Below are 16,005 nucleotides of genomic sequence, written 5' to 3' on the forward strand. Positions count from 1 at the left end.
TTATCAATTTTAAATGGAGGGAGTATATAACTAACAGCTTGTTTGGATGGTTGTTACATAACGTTTCAAAGGGTTTCTACGCCCTTCAACTCTTTTTTTTCTTCTTTTTTTTTAGTGCTTTCACCGGAGCATTGAATGTTGCTGGTGGAAGCGATGGTGGTGAGTATAATTCGACAGCTTGAAAGAGGCGATGATGACTTTTGCCAAATTTTATTCGCTTATGAGCTGATTAATCAGGCATTTGAGGTTATCCGACCCGTATCTTGGCGGGGCATGCCACCAGCTTTTCTGGTAGTTTTTGCAGCCATGGTGTGGTTGGACTCTCTTTTTACCTGAGCTTAACACAGATCTGAGCCTCACTTTCTCTATCAGTTTCGGGAAACAAAAGGTTAGGGAAATGTACAAAGCAAAAGCTCAAAAGGGAAAGAATGAGGCTACAATGTGCTTACGGGATTTTTCATTGAAAGGGTGGTTGCCGCTCTCTGCATCAGCCAATGATTTCTCCATTACTATAAGAAACCCAACAATCCTTTTATCAATTTTAACAGAGGGAGTATATTAACAGACCTTCAGCAGGGTAAGGCTGCATACACATTACCCTCTCAAATCCCACATGTGGGATACACTGGGAATGTTGTTGTTTGAGTGTATTATTAGCAGCTCGCTTGGATGGTTGTTACATATTGTTGCAGATGATTTCTGTGCCCTTCAACTTTTTTTACTTTTTTCAATGCTTCTGCCGGATCCCAACAGCCCTTTTATCAATCTTACTGAGGGAGTATTAATTAAGGGTTTCATACCCTTTCATGCTATGCATGCTAATACCATCTATTCTCTTTTTTAAATGCTTCTGCCGGACCATTGAATTTTGGCGGTGTACGTGGCGAGTATCATCAATGGTTTGATGAAGGCAATGATGATTTTGTCGAATTGTCATCCCGCTTTGAACTGATTAATCGGGCATTTGAGATTATCTGACCCGTATCTTGACAGGGCATGCTCCCATTTTCTAGTTGTTTTGCTGCCATGGCGTTGCCGGACTCTCTTTTTGCCCGAGCTTAAACACAGATCTGAGCCTTTATGTCAGTTTGAAAAATATTTTGTATTTAGGGTTTGCTTGCTTGGAGACTGGTTAGAGTTATACAGGTGGTGGTGAGCATAATTGACGGCTTGAAAGAGGCGATGAGGATTTTGTCAATCTTTTATACCTTTATGAGCTTATCAATCAGACTTTGAGATTATCCAACCCGTATCTTGGCAGGGCATGCTCCCAGAGTTTCTGGTGGTTATTGCAGCCATGGCATCGCCGAACTCTCTTTTTGCTCGAGCTTAACACATATCTGAGCCTCACTTTCTCTCTGCCATGGTGTTGCTAGGCTGCTTTGAGATGCGTTACTTAGCCAAGAGTCTATTGGAAACAACCTCTCTATTTCTACAAAGTAGGGGTAAGGTCTATGTACACTCTACCCTCCCCCAACCCACTTGTGGTATTACACTGGGTATGTTGTTGTACTTTCTCTGTCGTTTTGGAAGCTATCAATTCAGTAAAACCTAGGCCAAAACCCTGTATTTGTTTTAAGAACTTCAGCTAATATGTGTAATAATCTATCAATAGCCCAATAAACAAAGTCCTGGATTCACCTCCGGAGAAAAGTTATTGTCTAGAATGCATTAACTTTATCCTGGATCCGCCTTTGAGACAAGTTATGCAGGTGGTGATGAGTATAATTGATGGCTTGAAAGAGGCAATGATGATTTTGTAAATCTTTCGTCCCTCCTAAGCTAATACTAATCGGGCATTTGAGATAAATTTGACCCATATCTTGGCGGTGCATGCACCACATTTTCTGTTGGTTTTTGCAGCCATGGTGTCGTTGAACTCTCTTTCTGCCAGAGGTAAACACAGATCTGAACCTCAATTTATTGATTTTAGAAAATTCTGCCGTAAGACTAGTTGCTTATGTTGTTTTTGATAATGGAAGTATATGAATCCATGAATTGCAATTTTACGGGTCTCTTCTGTTAAAATAGAAGAAGCTGCACAAATTTTGGATTTTATAGGCACTTTGTAATCTATTAGGCTTTTTTGTTTTTTCTCTTGTTGGAAACCAATTTTTGGAGGTCTCCAGCATATCCTTAATGCTGATGAATACAACATTATCTGTATCAAAAAAGAAAAAAAACAAACAAAAGTGGCAAGCTCATGCTATTGCTAGAAAAGTATATTTATGTGTACCTTGATTAAACCTGCAACATTTATCTGTATTGTCTTGAAAAATAAGTCTTTGAACTCTGCAGGAATGAGTCAAAGCAGTAGAGTGTTGACTGGAGAAGAGATTATCTTTGCCAATTAAGGCAAGATTTAACTCAGAAGGTTTTGTGCTCTTTGTACTATTTAATTATTTGTCAGAAAAATGGCCTTTGAGCAGTTGCTTTGGCTGTGTAAGGGTACTAACATGACATGCTTTTATCTGTCTTTCAATTGAAGTGTCACGTGTTCATCCTCAAATTTGAAGCCCTTTTCTGTATCTTGAGAATCCTAAAATACGGAGGCTATGAAGATTATCTTTATAAGACTGAAAATGTTGGAGTCAAGTCCAAGTCCTGGCTTGGCAAAGACAACTTGGAAGGTCTGTGAAGAAGGATGAGAAATAGTAGGTTTCTTGTAGTCCCTTCTCACGAGGCAACCAATATTTGCAGCCATGGCTGGTTTAGCTCTGCTCTTTGATTAAATAGGCGAAAGTCTGAGCCTCCTTACCTCAATTTAACTTACGTTTGATCACTGAAACAGTATCTTTTAGAAGTTTTCTTGAATTGATCTGAAAATTTAGGTACTGATCTCTTGACAAATATAGAAGACCAAAACAGGTCAGTGCATACTGAAGAGGCTACGTTGAACCTACTCTCAAACATAAGGGACTATTTTTGTCATTTCCTGCATTCTGAACTTGAGTCTTATTTGTCTCTCTCTCTCTTCTCAACAAAAAAGCTCAGAAGGGATAAAATGAGGCCCCGGAGAGTTAAGAGGATTTTTGTTGAAAGGGAAGTTGTCTCTCTTTGCATTAGCCAATGATTTCTCCATTACTGTAAACATCTCAACAGCCCTTTCTTCGCTCTTCAGGACTTTGCTCTTTTGGATTAAAGAGCAGTCTCAAAAAAGGAGGAAGCTTGAAGGTGGTGGTGCCCTGTATCTTGGCGGGTATGTCCACAAATTTTCTGGTGGTTGTTCAGTCATTTTAATCATCGGATCTCTGTTTGTTGAGCTATAACCTAAGTTGCTTGAACTCTCCAAAAATGGTGTCGCACCAATGTCGAATCCTCCAAAAAATGCTCTACTTTTGATGGATCCAACACATCTGATAATATTTTTGAAGAGTTTGAGCAACATGGTCTATAACACGGACCTGAGCCTCAGTTTCTGGGAAATTAGAAAAAATTGCACAAATGGGATACTTCAAGGCTGCTGTTAAAATTGTCAATGGTGATATGCTTGATGGCTTGAAAGAGGGAATATAATTTTATCAATTTTTCATTCCCTTCTGAGCTTAATCGGGCATTTGATACTATCCGACCTGTATCTTGGCAGGGCATGCCCTAGATTTTCTGGTGGTTTTTGCAGCCATGGCGATGTTGGATCTCATTTTGCATCTGTCAAGTTGAAGTGCCCAAGTGATTACTGCCTAACTGACAATTCATGGCAAGTTTGAAAGGTTATCTATGTATTTGGCCTGTTTAAAGTAACAATATAATACAATGGGTTACAACTATCTAAACAAGCTGTTATTGATTCATTTGGTTTAGCAAGAAGTTATGGCAGTATGATTAATGGCTTGAAAGAGGCAATGATGATTTTAGCAACCTTTCATTCCCTTATGAGCTTATTAATCTGACATTTGAGATTATCCGACTCGTATCTTGGCGGGGCATAACCCCAGATTTTCAGGTGGTTTTTGCAGCCATGGCATCGTCAGATCTCTTTTTGCCTGGGATATAACATAAATCTGAGCCTCAATTTCTGGTAACTCTCCTTAGTTTAAGTCTTAGGTTGCGATGAAAGCAGAGAGCTGTGGGGAGTTTCGATGGGTGGTTTTGCCCCTCTCTGTCATTCTTCGCTGCCAATGATCTCTCAAATGAAAGTTATTCCAATTGCAAAACCACCCTTGATTGATTGATTATTACTCCCTCTGTTTCACTTTTTAGAGGCTATGAAGATTGCTGTTTGTGAAGGATGAATCAGACATTTTCCTCCTGAGCTGAAAAGACTGTTTAGGCATTTGGACAATATTTGGTTGACACTGACCAAGTCTTGGCGTGGCAGCTCAGATGGGTCTTTGAGATTTGAAGAGAAAAGATCCAGTTTTGGTGTTTTCTTCTCTTTCTCATAAGGCTATCTAATGCTTGCAGCCATGGCAATTTTAAAGCTCTTTGGATTTTATCTGAGAAAAGTGAATCTGAGCCTTCCCTGTTACCTTGTTTGTTCTAGTAGAATGGAGGCAGGCTTTTGCGGCTCTGAGAATGCAGGTGGTTGCTCTGTCTCTCTGTTAACTTACATAGCCGTGTGTTCTTTTGTGTTGAATAGCCCTCACATTGCAAAATTCTAATGATTGTGTGACGATATCATCTAAAAAGTTAAACTGATAAAGAGAGAGTACACTTTTGTTACTTTTAACAAGTCAATAATATACTCAATGTAGTCCCAATGATAACGAAGATGATTGATAAATCAATCAACTATGGCCACCCCAAATAGTTGGGATCAGCTGTAATTCAATATTCTATAGTTTGAGGTTCTCTAATACTTGGTGAAAAGCCTTTAGTTTAAGTTAGAGATTTGGTGTAGGTAAAGAGCTGTATTCTAAAAATGAAATATATTTCAAGTGTACCATTTAAGTTGATTTACCAGTATCTGTGAAAATGTACTAAAAATAAAAATATTAAAATGGCTTAGTTAACAATCACCTTCATTAATAATTATTCTAGAATGTGTAGAAAGAAATTACCATTAAAATGAAAAAAAAACAAAACAATTTAAACAGCCCCTTGTATTATTGAACACAATTCCAGAACCTACCATTTCATAATCTGCCAAAAAAGGTCCATTATTACACTTGTAAGGTGCTCAAATGTCCGCGTCTATATCCACAAATATTTCACATTACACAATATATCCTCATCCCAATGAACCTTATGAAGAAATCAGTAGAGCTAGGTAAGGAAAATAGATAAAAAAAATTTTACAAAAAGTAGAAAATCGAACTCTTACCAACAAAATAAATGTTCAGATTAAAATTTTCTGCGTGGGAAGTCAAAAGAGAGTTGATACAAAAGAAAAAGGAGATATTTTAATTTTAAACAAACTAAAAGGAAAAATATGACAAATAAATTAAAAACGAGAGATTAACATCACAAAAACCCTTTTCTACCCCTAAAATTCTTGGAAAAAAAGATAACTAGTACTTTCTTGAAATTTGACATTCCACCCCATCTGACCTATATATATATCTCACATCACACTAAACCTTATCAAGAAACCAATCTAAAAGAGACCAAAAACCTCTCACTTCTTTGAAACTTTGCAAAAGAGATGGAAGTAGTGAAGAACTTGGATGTTGAAAAATACATGGGAAGATGGTATGAAATTGCCTCATTTCCATCAAGAAATCAACCAAAAGATGGTGTAAACACAAGAGCCACTTACACTTTAAACCAAGATGGGACAGTACATGTGTTAAATGAAACATGGAGTGGTGGAAAAAGAGGTTCAATTGAAGGGACAGCTTATAAAGTTGATCCAAAAAGTGATGAAGCAAAACTTAAAGTGAAATTTTATATCCCACCTTTCTTGCCAATTATTCCAATTGTTGGAGATTATTGGGTTTTATATATTGATGATGATTATCAATATGCTTTGATTGGTCAACCTAGTAAGAAATGTCTTTGGGTAAGTTCACTAAATCATATTTATTGTTGTTGTTGATATTTTGAAAAATGGCATATGGTTGGATATCAATATTTGAGAGGAAGTTAGTTACATAATGGTTATCATAAAGTTAAGTGGAGTTTAGATACAATAACAACTTATTCAGTATAGTTTTATAAGTGGAGTCTAGATACAATAACAAGTTATTCAGTATAGTCTTATAAGTAAGTTATTCAGTATAGTCTTATAAGTGGAGTCTAGATAAGTACCTGTTATACAGGTAATTTCATGTTTTCTAAGGAGATTTATCTGTAGATATCTTTTGCTCGATTATGTTATATGGTTTTAACAAAATGTTATTTGGTTCATAGATATTATGTAGGCAACCACATCTTGATGAAGAAATATACAACCAACTTGTTGAGAAGGCAAAAGAAGTAGGATATGATGTGAGCAAACTTCACAAGACACCTCAAGCTGATCCTCCACCAGATGGTGAAGATGCCCCAAAGGACACTAAAGGAATTTGGTGGATCAAATCAATCTTGGGAAAATAGTCATCTTGAATGTAGTTTTTTAAAACCAATAACTAAATAAATTTTACAATATAAATTATGAAAAGTTGTCTTGTAAAGAAGAGTTTATATTTCAAATGTTTTTTAAGGTTGTAATTTTCTTTTAGGTGTGTATGTGTAATAGTGTGTTGTTGTAACTTGTAAGAGAGTTTGCTGTTAATTTTACAATATAAATTATGAAATGTTGAATATATAATTTGTTTCTTTCAAATAAAGTTTCTTGAATTTATATAAGTATGTTGTTTCTTGTTAGAGACGTATTATGGTTTTGGAGTTTTATAATGAACTATTAGTGCAATTTTTCTATCTAAATTATAATTAATTATTTAATACATCTTAACTATTAATATTTTTCTCTTTTATTTGAAGGATGGTGACATTTCATGGAATAAGTTAAATGAGTATTTAGATAAATAGTCGGTGATAGTTGACATATGAAACACGTACATATCTGATAATTTATACAAAAACATCTAATAGAAAATTTGTGCCTCTAATGAGTTCATACAGAAAATTCGTACAATACCATGAAATTTGAAAATTTAAAATATTTTTAGTGTATTCTTAGCTATTAACTTTCTTTTTTTATGTAAACTTTGGATTCGTTTGAACGTAACTCTTCTCTCGAACTCACGTTATTTCAATTTGGCACGAAGTTTCTATGGATAGAGACATCATTGGATTTGGTGTAAACTTGGTGATTAAGGATACTATGTTAGCCTCAAATTACCACATTGTTGTCCCTACAATTGTTTGATATAATCCGACTTTATAATTTTATAGAAAAATATTAAAATTCTTATTTGAACATATGAAGAGATTTTAGACACCCTATTAACAATCATTGTCTATAGTAACCTTTTCTTATGATAGCTAAAAGTTTTTTTTTAAAATGGATCTTTCATATTATATTATATATTCTCTATAATAAAATGTGTAAAGAGACAACACCGTCGTAGAGAGGTTTGATGGTACTTTCTACTTAGTACTATAACATACTATAGGTCAAAGGTCTGGAAAAATGGATTCACTCCTAATAGCTAATGTCATTAGCTAGCTTTTGAAAATAAGTTATGCTAAGGTTCACTTCTTATCTTATCATGATCAAAGTTAGATCCATCTCAATTCTTGATTTACCCGATGACTCCATGCTCCAGTACGAAGGCCTGTCATGCGCAGGGAGTGCAGGGGTATCAAATTTGTCTCACATTGATTGCGGAATGGGAATTTTGGGCATTCAGTCTCAGCATACATCAAAGATTGTGCCAAATAACAGGAAGCCAAGACATCAGAAACAGGAAACATGTTATATAGTAACTATATTTAAGTGAACATCATCACATCACAACTTTCAAACAACATTATCAATCTGAGACTGGACTCTTTCTCTTCATCTGAGATCATATTACAATAGAGAACAAAAAGAATTCAAGCTTACAGAATATCATAGATGATATAAACAAACAATTCTCCGATACTTCATATGCAACATAGACACAAGTTTATCCGTGGTTGAATCGCCCCTTTTCATTTTCAGAGAACAGTCTATAAAATTGTACAGCATGAATTGGCTTTCTTCGCCTGCTTGTAGAACATCTGTTTGAAAATCAAACAGCTTATGTCAGGAAATAAGCCGAAACTAGTAGAGGCTCACAGATAATGTACAAGAGTTTGCAGCTTCTACAATATTAACATTAGCAGAGAGAAATAGTAATAAAAGGCTAACAGCGGAGACAAGCACATGGTGTTTCTAATTAGGGTGATCCATGGCCATATCACAAAGGGGTTCACCGAAATACAGCTCATGTATAATAAGGCAGCTTATTTCAGATGTTTACTTTCCCAGTCCATGAGCACGTCAACAAATCGCATTACCAAGAAGCTTCATTCGTTCCTCTCCCCCCACAAGTAGAAAATTTAGCATCAAGCTTTTAATTCAACTAAAGAACTCCCAATGGACATACACTGCAGAACGATATTCGACTGTGTTTTTAAACATGAGTTCACTTAGCAGGAAGATGTGTATCTAGTGTGATAATACTACAGAACTTGTTGCTCAGCCCCGTATGTCCATATTATTCAACTAATGGTTCCATGGCATGCACGCGCCTGCACCTATCATGTCATGTCTACCATGCTTGTAGAGAAAATGTGACTTGTCAAATACTTTCCACAAATAAATTGCAAATAACCTCCCCGCCCAACTCGATATTGAGCGTAAAAACTACTTGGATCGTTTTAGTTAGTGAGCCATAGCAATAACATTGTCAAAAGATCTGAGTATTATCCACACAACAGTGGACATAATCTGAATTGTCAAAATAAATTGATAAAAATAGTAGAGGTGAGTTACGATTGATTATTGCTTAAAGAAATATGAAGAGCAATCATCTGACTAGAGAGGTTGCTCAAGTGGAAAGCAGAACATGCAATCATGTGAAAACTAAGCCACACTCCACCTACAACCTTAAGGTTGAGGGTTCCAGTCACCATGGGATCAAAGTGGGGAAGGGTCACTGTTGACTGTATTAAGAGATGTTCGAATTGCATAAAGGGGAGAAAAATGAGAAGATTTTTAGTGAAATATAAACCTTGCACTATTTAAAAACAATGTGAAGTTGCAATGGCAAACCTATAGCACTAATTTTTAAATTTACCTCTTGATTCTGTTCAACTTAAAACATATTGTTAGAATATTACTATCTTAGGAAGAACTTAATTGTTAAGACCAGCCCAAACTTCCAATTGTTGGAATTCTCCATTCTGGTGAAAAAAACAAAATTATGTTGTAGTTTGACCATTTCTTAAAATTGAAACTCGTTAAACAACCCCAATGATCCACATGCTAGTCATGGTGAATCTATAATATCTGAGTACAAATTTCATGGGGCATCAGCCTAATACATAACTAAGACTAAAGTAAAAACTCTAGTCTCCACAAACAAAGTGGACGACTCATCTCAGAAAAGTACAGACTTGAGCCTGCATATTTTTATTATGTTATTAAATCAGATTAATTAGAGTAAATATATTCCACCTAAGAGGAAAGATGAGGAACTGTTCATTGTTAAACAGCGTTTATTTTCTTTTCAAGATTATAATCCTCTTAACAAACATAGATTTCTTTTCAAGATTATAATCCTCTTAACAGATGCATTACCTGTGAAGCAGCACTGAGATCTGAACTCTTCTCAACCAAACTGTCTAGCTTCTCACCACGTTCTAAGACACTGTCAATTGTCTTATGCTGTGACAAAAGGTAAGAGAGACAAATATCAGCACAGCTAGCAGCAACCAAAAAAAGAGGACCAGAACTCCTTCATGCATTAATATGCATAAATATTTGACAAGGACAGTGCACATTTAGAAAGAAAATACAAATAAACAGAACAACTAGAGCCTCAAAAGAGAAGTTACTTCTAAAAACACATTTAACTAACGCACTGAGTTGATTGTGCAATGTAAGAATCATATTTGCTTTCCTAATTTTCTACCCAACAGCACGCTTTTAACACGAGCATTTGATGTTAAAGCTTTAGGATGTCCATATAAGAATAGTTTGCTTAAAATGCACCAGGAAGGTCAAACCAGGTACTACTCAAAGAAATAACCATGGCCTACAGAGGGAGTGAGGGACAAAGTGTAAATAACTTGGAAAGCTTATCAATGAAAAGTATAAAACCATTAAACTACTTGGAATAACATAACAAATACATTAGGAACTCAAAGATAAACTTAACTAGACATCAAATAATGAAGGTAGATACACATCCACCAAAAAGTGGCAACGCACTTGTCAAATTCTAAGCTGTAATAATTACAGGATCTTTATCATCCTTATATTCTTCTGGAACTCCTTCATTATATATTTTTCCTTTTTCCTAGAGATAGAACTCCCCCCTCTACCAATCACTCGACATCAACTAACAGTATATTTGGTTCCCAAATGGGATGGGAATTGTAAAGATGAAAGAAATCACTAATTTACTTCCCCAAGGCGGGGAAATTCATTATTTACCTCTAATGTTTGGTAAGGTTGGAATACAAGTACAAAAAATATATTTTCCTTCTTCATGTCCAAGTTAGGAGGGGGTTAAGAAGTAGACAGAGAAGCAACCTCCACTTTTATTTCTCAAATATATCGTTATTCACCAAATTTGAACTGTGGGCCAGTGGCACTCGGGATTTCTCGGTAATAAAAAAAGGTAGCAAACAATAGAAATAACAAAGCTCAGCTCGGTTCCACTTTTTTTCTTTCAAATCTAACCAAACACAGTGTATAGGCAAAGAAATTGGAGAAAAACTGCATCAGCTTCATTCTCTAATAGGCTATCGTGTACCAGATGACCTCAAATCAGAAATAACCAGGTGAAAAGGAAATTCAAGAGTTAAAATATCACATCTATTTCGTACTACAAATAGCGTAAACAACCATTGAGTCACAGACCAGAGATGAGTACAATAATTAATGGCTCCACAACCATTCGAACACGATAACCATTTTAGTGTACAATATACAATACGAATATAGGTTAGTGCTCCAAAAGCAGGTTATATGATAAATTAGAGAGGCATATAGTCTTTCACCATGCCAAAATGTTGTGAGATAGAGTATGAGAATGAAGCATACAAAACTAAACTCCTGCTTCTGTTAAGAAAATGGACCTTGCACCTAACTTAATCCCAATAGTTAGCTTATGAGATGAGGGTTGCCCAAAAATCACATAAAGAGACTACAACCCATTCTCTCAACCAATGTGGATACAGAACACCCCAATTGGACATATGAAGCATGAAAAACATAACATGAGGGCCAATACAACAACAAAAATGGCCGGACTCTGATACCATGTTAAGCAAAATGGATCTTCAGAAAACAGACCTTGGGCCTAACTCCATCTCAAAGAGTTAGCTTATGTGTGGGATGGATCAAACCCCCCACCACACAGACATACCCTCAAACCAATGTGGTAGACTCCAGCATACAAATGATTTCAACTTGTTAAAAAGCAATACAAAATTAATTAGTAACTTCCTTGGAAATTCAATGCACGAGCAGAAGCCTACAGGAAATTGGCTGGCAGGGGCTAGGAGTTACATGTCCATATATAACCATCAAGGCTATAAAGATCATTAACCAAAGAAATGAAGAATCGGTATTCTGTCCAGGTCTTCTGGAACTCAGTCCTCAATGATCAACCAATCATTATCCAAATGCAAACTGCTTACTATCATCTTCGAATAAAGAGCTTAAAAAGATAACATTAAGCAGGCAATCATGAGAATAACACAATACTTACAAGAATAATTTTTGTTTCATCCAACTCTCGTTGAATTTTGAACAGCTTATCTGCCTCAGCAGGATCCTGTAGGGGTCAACATGACAGGACTTTAGCTCAACCATCAATTGTTTTAAAATGAAGGTGGGAAGAATTTGATTGAAAAGGAATATCCATCATCACCCAGCAAACAAAAACAAAAGGGAAACCTGAAATTTGGCTAGAGCTTCATTCAGATAAGGCCATGGTTGAGCATTGTCGCTTTGAACCGTTTTCCATGACTCACCAAAATTCTTCAGATACTCATCCAGAACCTGGAAAAATCAGATGCAGATCCATAGTTTGATTTCTCCATATATAGAGTTTCTCCTCTCAAAGCTGAATATCTAAAATAAAGAGCCTATACCTGGTTGAGCAGTGAAAATGCACTTCGAACTGGATAGTGATCATCCATGAAGCCCAAAGCACATAAACCATTTCGATTGTATGAATGCACCTTGTATTCTAAGGTAAAAAAAAAACACATGTCAAACCTGGTGTATGTGTAACCAAAAAACAATTAGGAGTATATCATTGGGCCGGTGTATAGATCAAACGTGACGTAAAAATCACTACTTTGTGCTAGAGGCTGTGATTGAGAACCAATCCACCAAATTTTTATATCCTACACTAGTTGATAAACATCAAGAACACCGATTAACATAACTCGTGTAAGCATGTGAAGACTTCAAGAAATATAACTGAAAAAGATCAATTAGTTCACACAACAATTTTCCCAACTAAGCTAGTCAGCACTTCATCCTTCTACTTTTGTACAAGGACAACATACCCCATGTAGTTCAAAAAAGTGGCTTCTGGGTAGGGTAGCGTGTACCTGGAGGTTATTGATAAACTTTTGTGCAAAACCATCCCCAAAACAAACAAAAAAAAGAGAAATGAAAACAGAAAATCACAAAATCCAAGTCTCAAAGCATCAGCAGCACCTATAGGACCAACAGCTGCAACTTTGCAACTTTTTCTTTTATAACCCAGCGGTGTCTATACCCACTTGCGCGCACCTCGACTACAGGTACCTGCCACCTCCCACTGGCCACAGGTACCAGCTAACTATAATCAATTGTCCACAAAGTACTGTTTTTGTCTAACTTTGCAACATTACTCATCCATCTATACAATTTACCAAAAAGAAACAGCAAATTGAGCTGCAACCTACATAATATCACAAACCCAAACACCCAATTATGAACAAAAAATCATCAATTAATACCGCATCTGCAATTCCACCAAAAACCAAACAACATATTCGACTCCCCAAACCAAGATAACACAACCCCACAAACAAATCAACCAAAAATTCCAAAAGGGTGTTGGAGAAATCAAACCTTCATGCTGAACAGATTGTCGTTGTCCAGGTGGGTTCCTTTTAGCAACAGTTCGACCCACAAAAACGATGAATTCCTTAACGCTAGATCTCTGAAAATACCCAAAATGGTTAACATCAGAAGCGTTTGCTAAGATCACAGGATCCGAACCTTCTGGATTGCATTTCAACACCATCAAAGCTGTGATCTTCATCTCTGTTTTTCTCTCTAAACCTCTGAAACTTCTTCAAAAAAAATGAAAAAATTATCCAAAAACACCAAAATAAATTTCAGAGAATTTTTCTCCTTTCTTCTATGGCCGCCTTCAAAGGAATGGAATTGATCCTTCTTGAGATTACGCGATGTGTTGATTTTTATCACTATTTATTTTATTGCTATTAATTATTTTAATGGAGAAGGAATAAGAATAAGAAAAAGGAAAAAAAGGGAATGGGGTTAGAATATTGGTCAATTGAAATTATGAAGAAAAAAAAAAGGAGAGGGTTAAAATATGCTCATTTACTATTTAAAAATCGATTATATTTATTAAACACTTGAATTATAGTATGTGTTCATTGAATAATTTTTAATATATGTCCAGACTTATATTTCGAAAAAGCATTTGTAAATGTTCTTAAGCACCAATTTTATAAATAAATAAGTTAATTACTTAAAATATATTGTTATCATTTAACTATATGTGTTAACTTTAATTTATTTAACATGCACTTGAGAACACAAGGGCATAAGTTTGAATCAAAGATGATAAAGAACTTTTTATCATGTTGTAGACACTGAAATTTTGCAGACTCCAGTTTAATTTAAATTGGGACTCTAGAAGACGTGTTCAGTTTTAATTAGAATTTTTGGAGGCTACTCAATCCTAAACCCTAGTTTATGCTTATATAAAGAATACTAAATTTCCTTAAAAGACATCTCAAAATATTCCATAAACTCTTGGGTATTTTTAAAGATCAAGATCTCGAATATTCCACAAAAGTCATGAAATACTCATATAGAGGTCAAAGCTAAATCATCCTAGTTTGATAAATACGTCACTGACGGCCCTCGAATCATGGATAAATCTTAGGAGAGTAGAATCAAGGGAGGAACAGAATTGTACCCGCATATTTATCAATAAAGTTATGTTTCTTCTTATTTTATTGTGATTGTCATTTATTTTCTGTTACTTTAAAATTTGTTGCAAACACATGTATTTAAGTTTTTAATCAAATCAAGTCATAATCAAGTGTTTAAATGAGATGCATTAAACAAATTTAAGAAGTTATAGGTATATTTAGTCAATAAGAAAGAATACTTAAATTGAACTTCAACCTAATAGTAATTCTTAATTATGTTAAGAAAATAAATCGGTAAATTTTTTCTCTAAGTATTTTGCATGTTGAGACACGCATCACATTGTAACTTCATTGATAATGGTACGATGATTTGTTCTAATTCAAGGAATTCCACCCAAGAAAAAATATGAGATACTTTATTATAACGCAAATATATGAATAAACACAAGGTGTAAAAGTAAATGAACAATTTCTAAGTAGTATAAAAGCAAATTTAACAATATTGACATATTCAAATTGACACCTCTATCTCTAGATAGATTTTTGTTTGTTTCGACTTCAAATGTTTTTCTCTTTTAAATTTTAACCAAACCTTAATCAAACGCCTACTAAAATAATTAGATGAAATATAACTTTTTACAAATTTAGTCTATTTTATTTTATTTTTATGTGCTAATAGAGAAATGATTTAAAAGTGGGCTGAGAAAGGACAATCTGATCTCTACCTTCCGAGCCCATTCTTAGCGGGCTTGGGCTGGTCAGAGGCCCAACTAGTTATCATCAGTATCTGGGCCAAAGCCCCAAAATTGTGAAAGATACCAAACTATAATATTACAGACATTTCTATAACGATCATCGCCTCTAACGATATTTCAGAGTAATGGTCACGTTTACTTTGGAACCTATTTTTCATCTTATGTTATATTATTTGTTCTCTATAATAATTTTTCTCTATAGCAACCAAAAAATATCTAAACAAACGACATCGTTATAAAGAGGTTTGACTGTAGTTTGTGATGCCTTTGAAGTTTCAATCACCAATGAGGGGTGTTGTGATGTAATGATAAGTACATTTTCATTCTTAACAAGAAGCTCTCAGATACAATAATTAATTTTAAAAGATCGCTTTTATAGCCTATAGGATATCAATTTAAATAAATTAACATATAGCAGGATCCTGACTTCCCTATGCTTACATTATAAAGAGTTGCAACTTGCAAAGGATTATTAGTAGTCTTAATTGTTTTAATACATATAATATTAATTCATGTATTCTATCTCATCTTTATTTCATGAGATATAAATTTTTGCCTAATTTAGACTAAAATTATTTTCATTTTGCATAACTAAAATTGAATTCTAGGTAAATTATATAGATACCATTTTATGCATGCAACCAAACTAGCCTAAAATAATTATGCATGACACATCATTATATTATATTTTAAAAATAGATTGTGACATTGTTATGTGTGTTTGTGGATAAAATGTCCTATTTGGCATGTTGATAAATAGTGTCAATGGGTGTTAAGACCAATGAATTATTTTATTCACAAATGTCATAATCCCTTAGGGCCTGTTTGGAAGGACACCCTGGTAATTGGATTTGGTGTAATTGGTGTAATTACATTGTCTTGTCCTGTTTGGAAGGACAGGTAATTACTTGGTCAGCAGGTAATTGGTGTAATTGGCAGGGAGTAATTACACTCTACAATTCACAGGCAGAGGCTGTGAATTGCTGGTAATTACATGGTGTAATTACCACCTGATTACTTTTTAATTTCTTTTTTT

General features: G+C 34.9%; 2 protein-coding genes across 2 annotated transcripts; one reads left to right on the top strand and one right to left on the bottom strand.

The window, feature by feature from the left end:
• The first annotated feature begins 5,491 nt into the window (after positions 1 to 5,491).
• On the top strand, positions 5,492 to 6,688 carry LOC102596508 (temperature-induced lipocalin-1). The gene is made up of 2 exons (XM_006343613.2): positions 5,492 to 5,941; positions 6,292 to 6,688. Exons 1-2 carry the CDS (start codon positions 5,585 to 5,587, stop codon positions 6,475 to 6,477), a joined length of 543 nt encoding a protein of 180 aa, XP_006343675.1. The 5' UTR covers positions 5,492 to 5,584; the 3' UTR covers positions 6,478 to 6,688.
• Positions 6,689 to 7,783: 1,095 nt separating this feature from the next.
• LOC102596849 (VAMP-like protein YKT61) lies at positions 7,784 to 13,543 on the bottom strand. Its single transcript, XM_006343614.2, has 6 exons — positions 13,157 to 13,543; positions 12,181 to 12,278; positions 11,984 to 12,088; positions 11,796 to 11,861; positions 9,656 to 9,742; positions 7,784 to 8,091 (listed from the first exon to the last, which is right to left on the bottom strand). Exons 1-6 carry the CDS (start codon positions 13,347 to 13,349, stop codon positions 8,041 to 8,043), a joined length of 600 nt encoding a protein of 199 aa, XP_006343676.1. The 5' UTR covers positions 13,350 to 13,543; the 3' UTR covers positions 7,784 to 8,040.
• Positions 13,544 to 16,005: the final 2,462 nt, after the last annotated feature.

The sequence above is a fragment of the Solanum tuberosum genome, unplaced genomic scaffold, assembly GCF_000226075.1.
Source record: "Solanum tuberosum cultivar DM 1-3 516 R44 unplaced genomic scaffold, SolTub_3.0 scf00047, whole genome shotgun sequence".
Classification (NCBI taxonomy): Eukaryota; Viridiplantae; Streptophyta; class Magnoliopsida; order Solanales; family Solanaceae; genus Solanum; species Solanum tuberosum.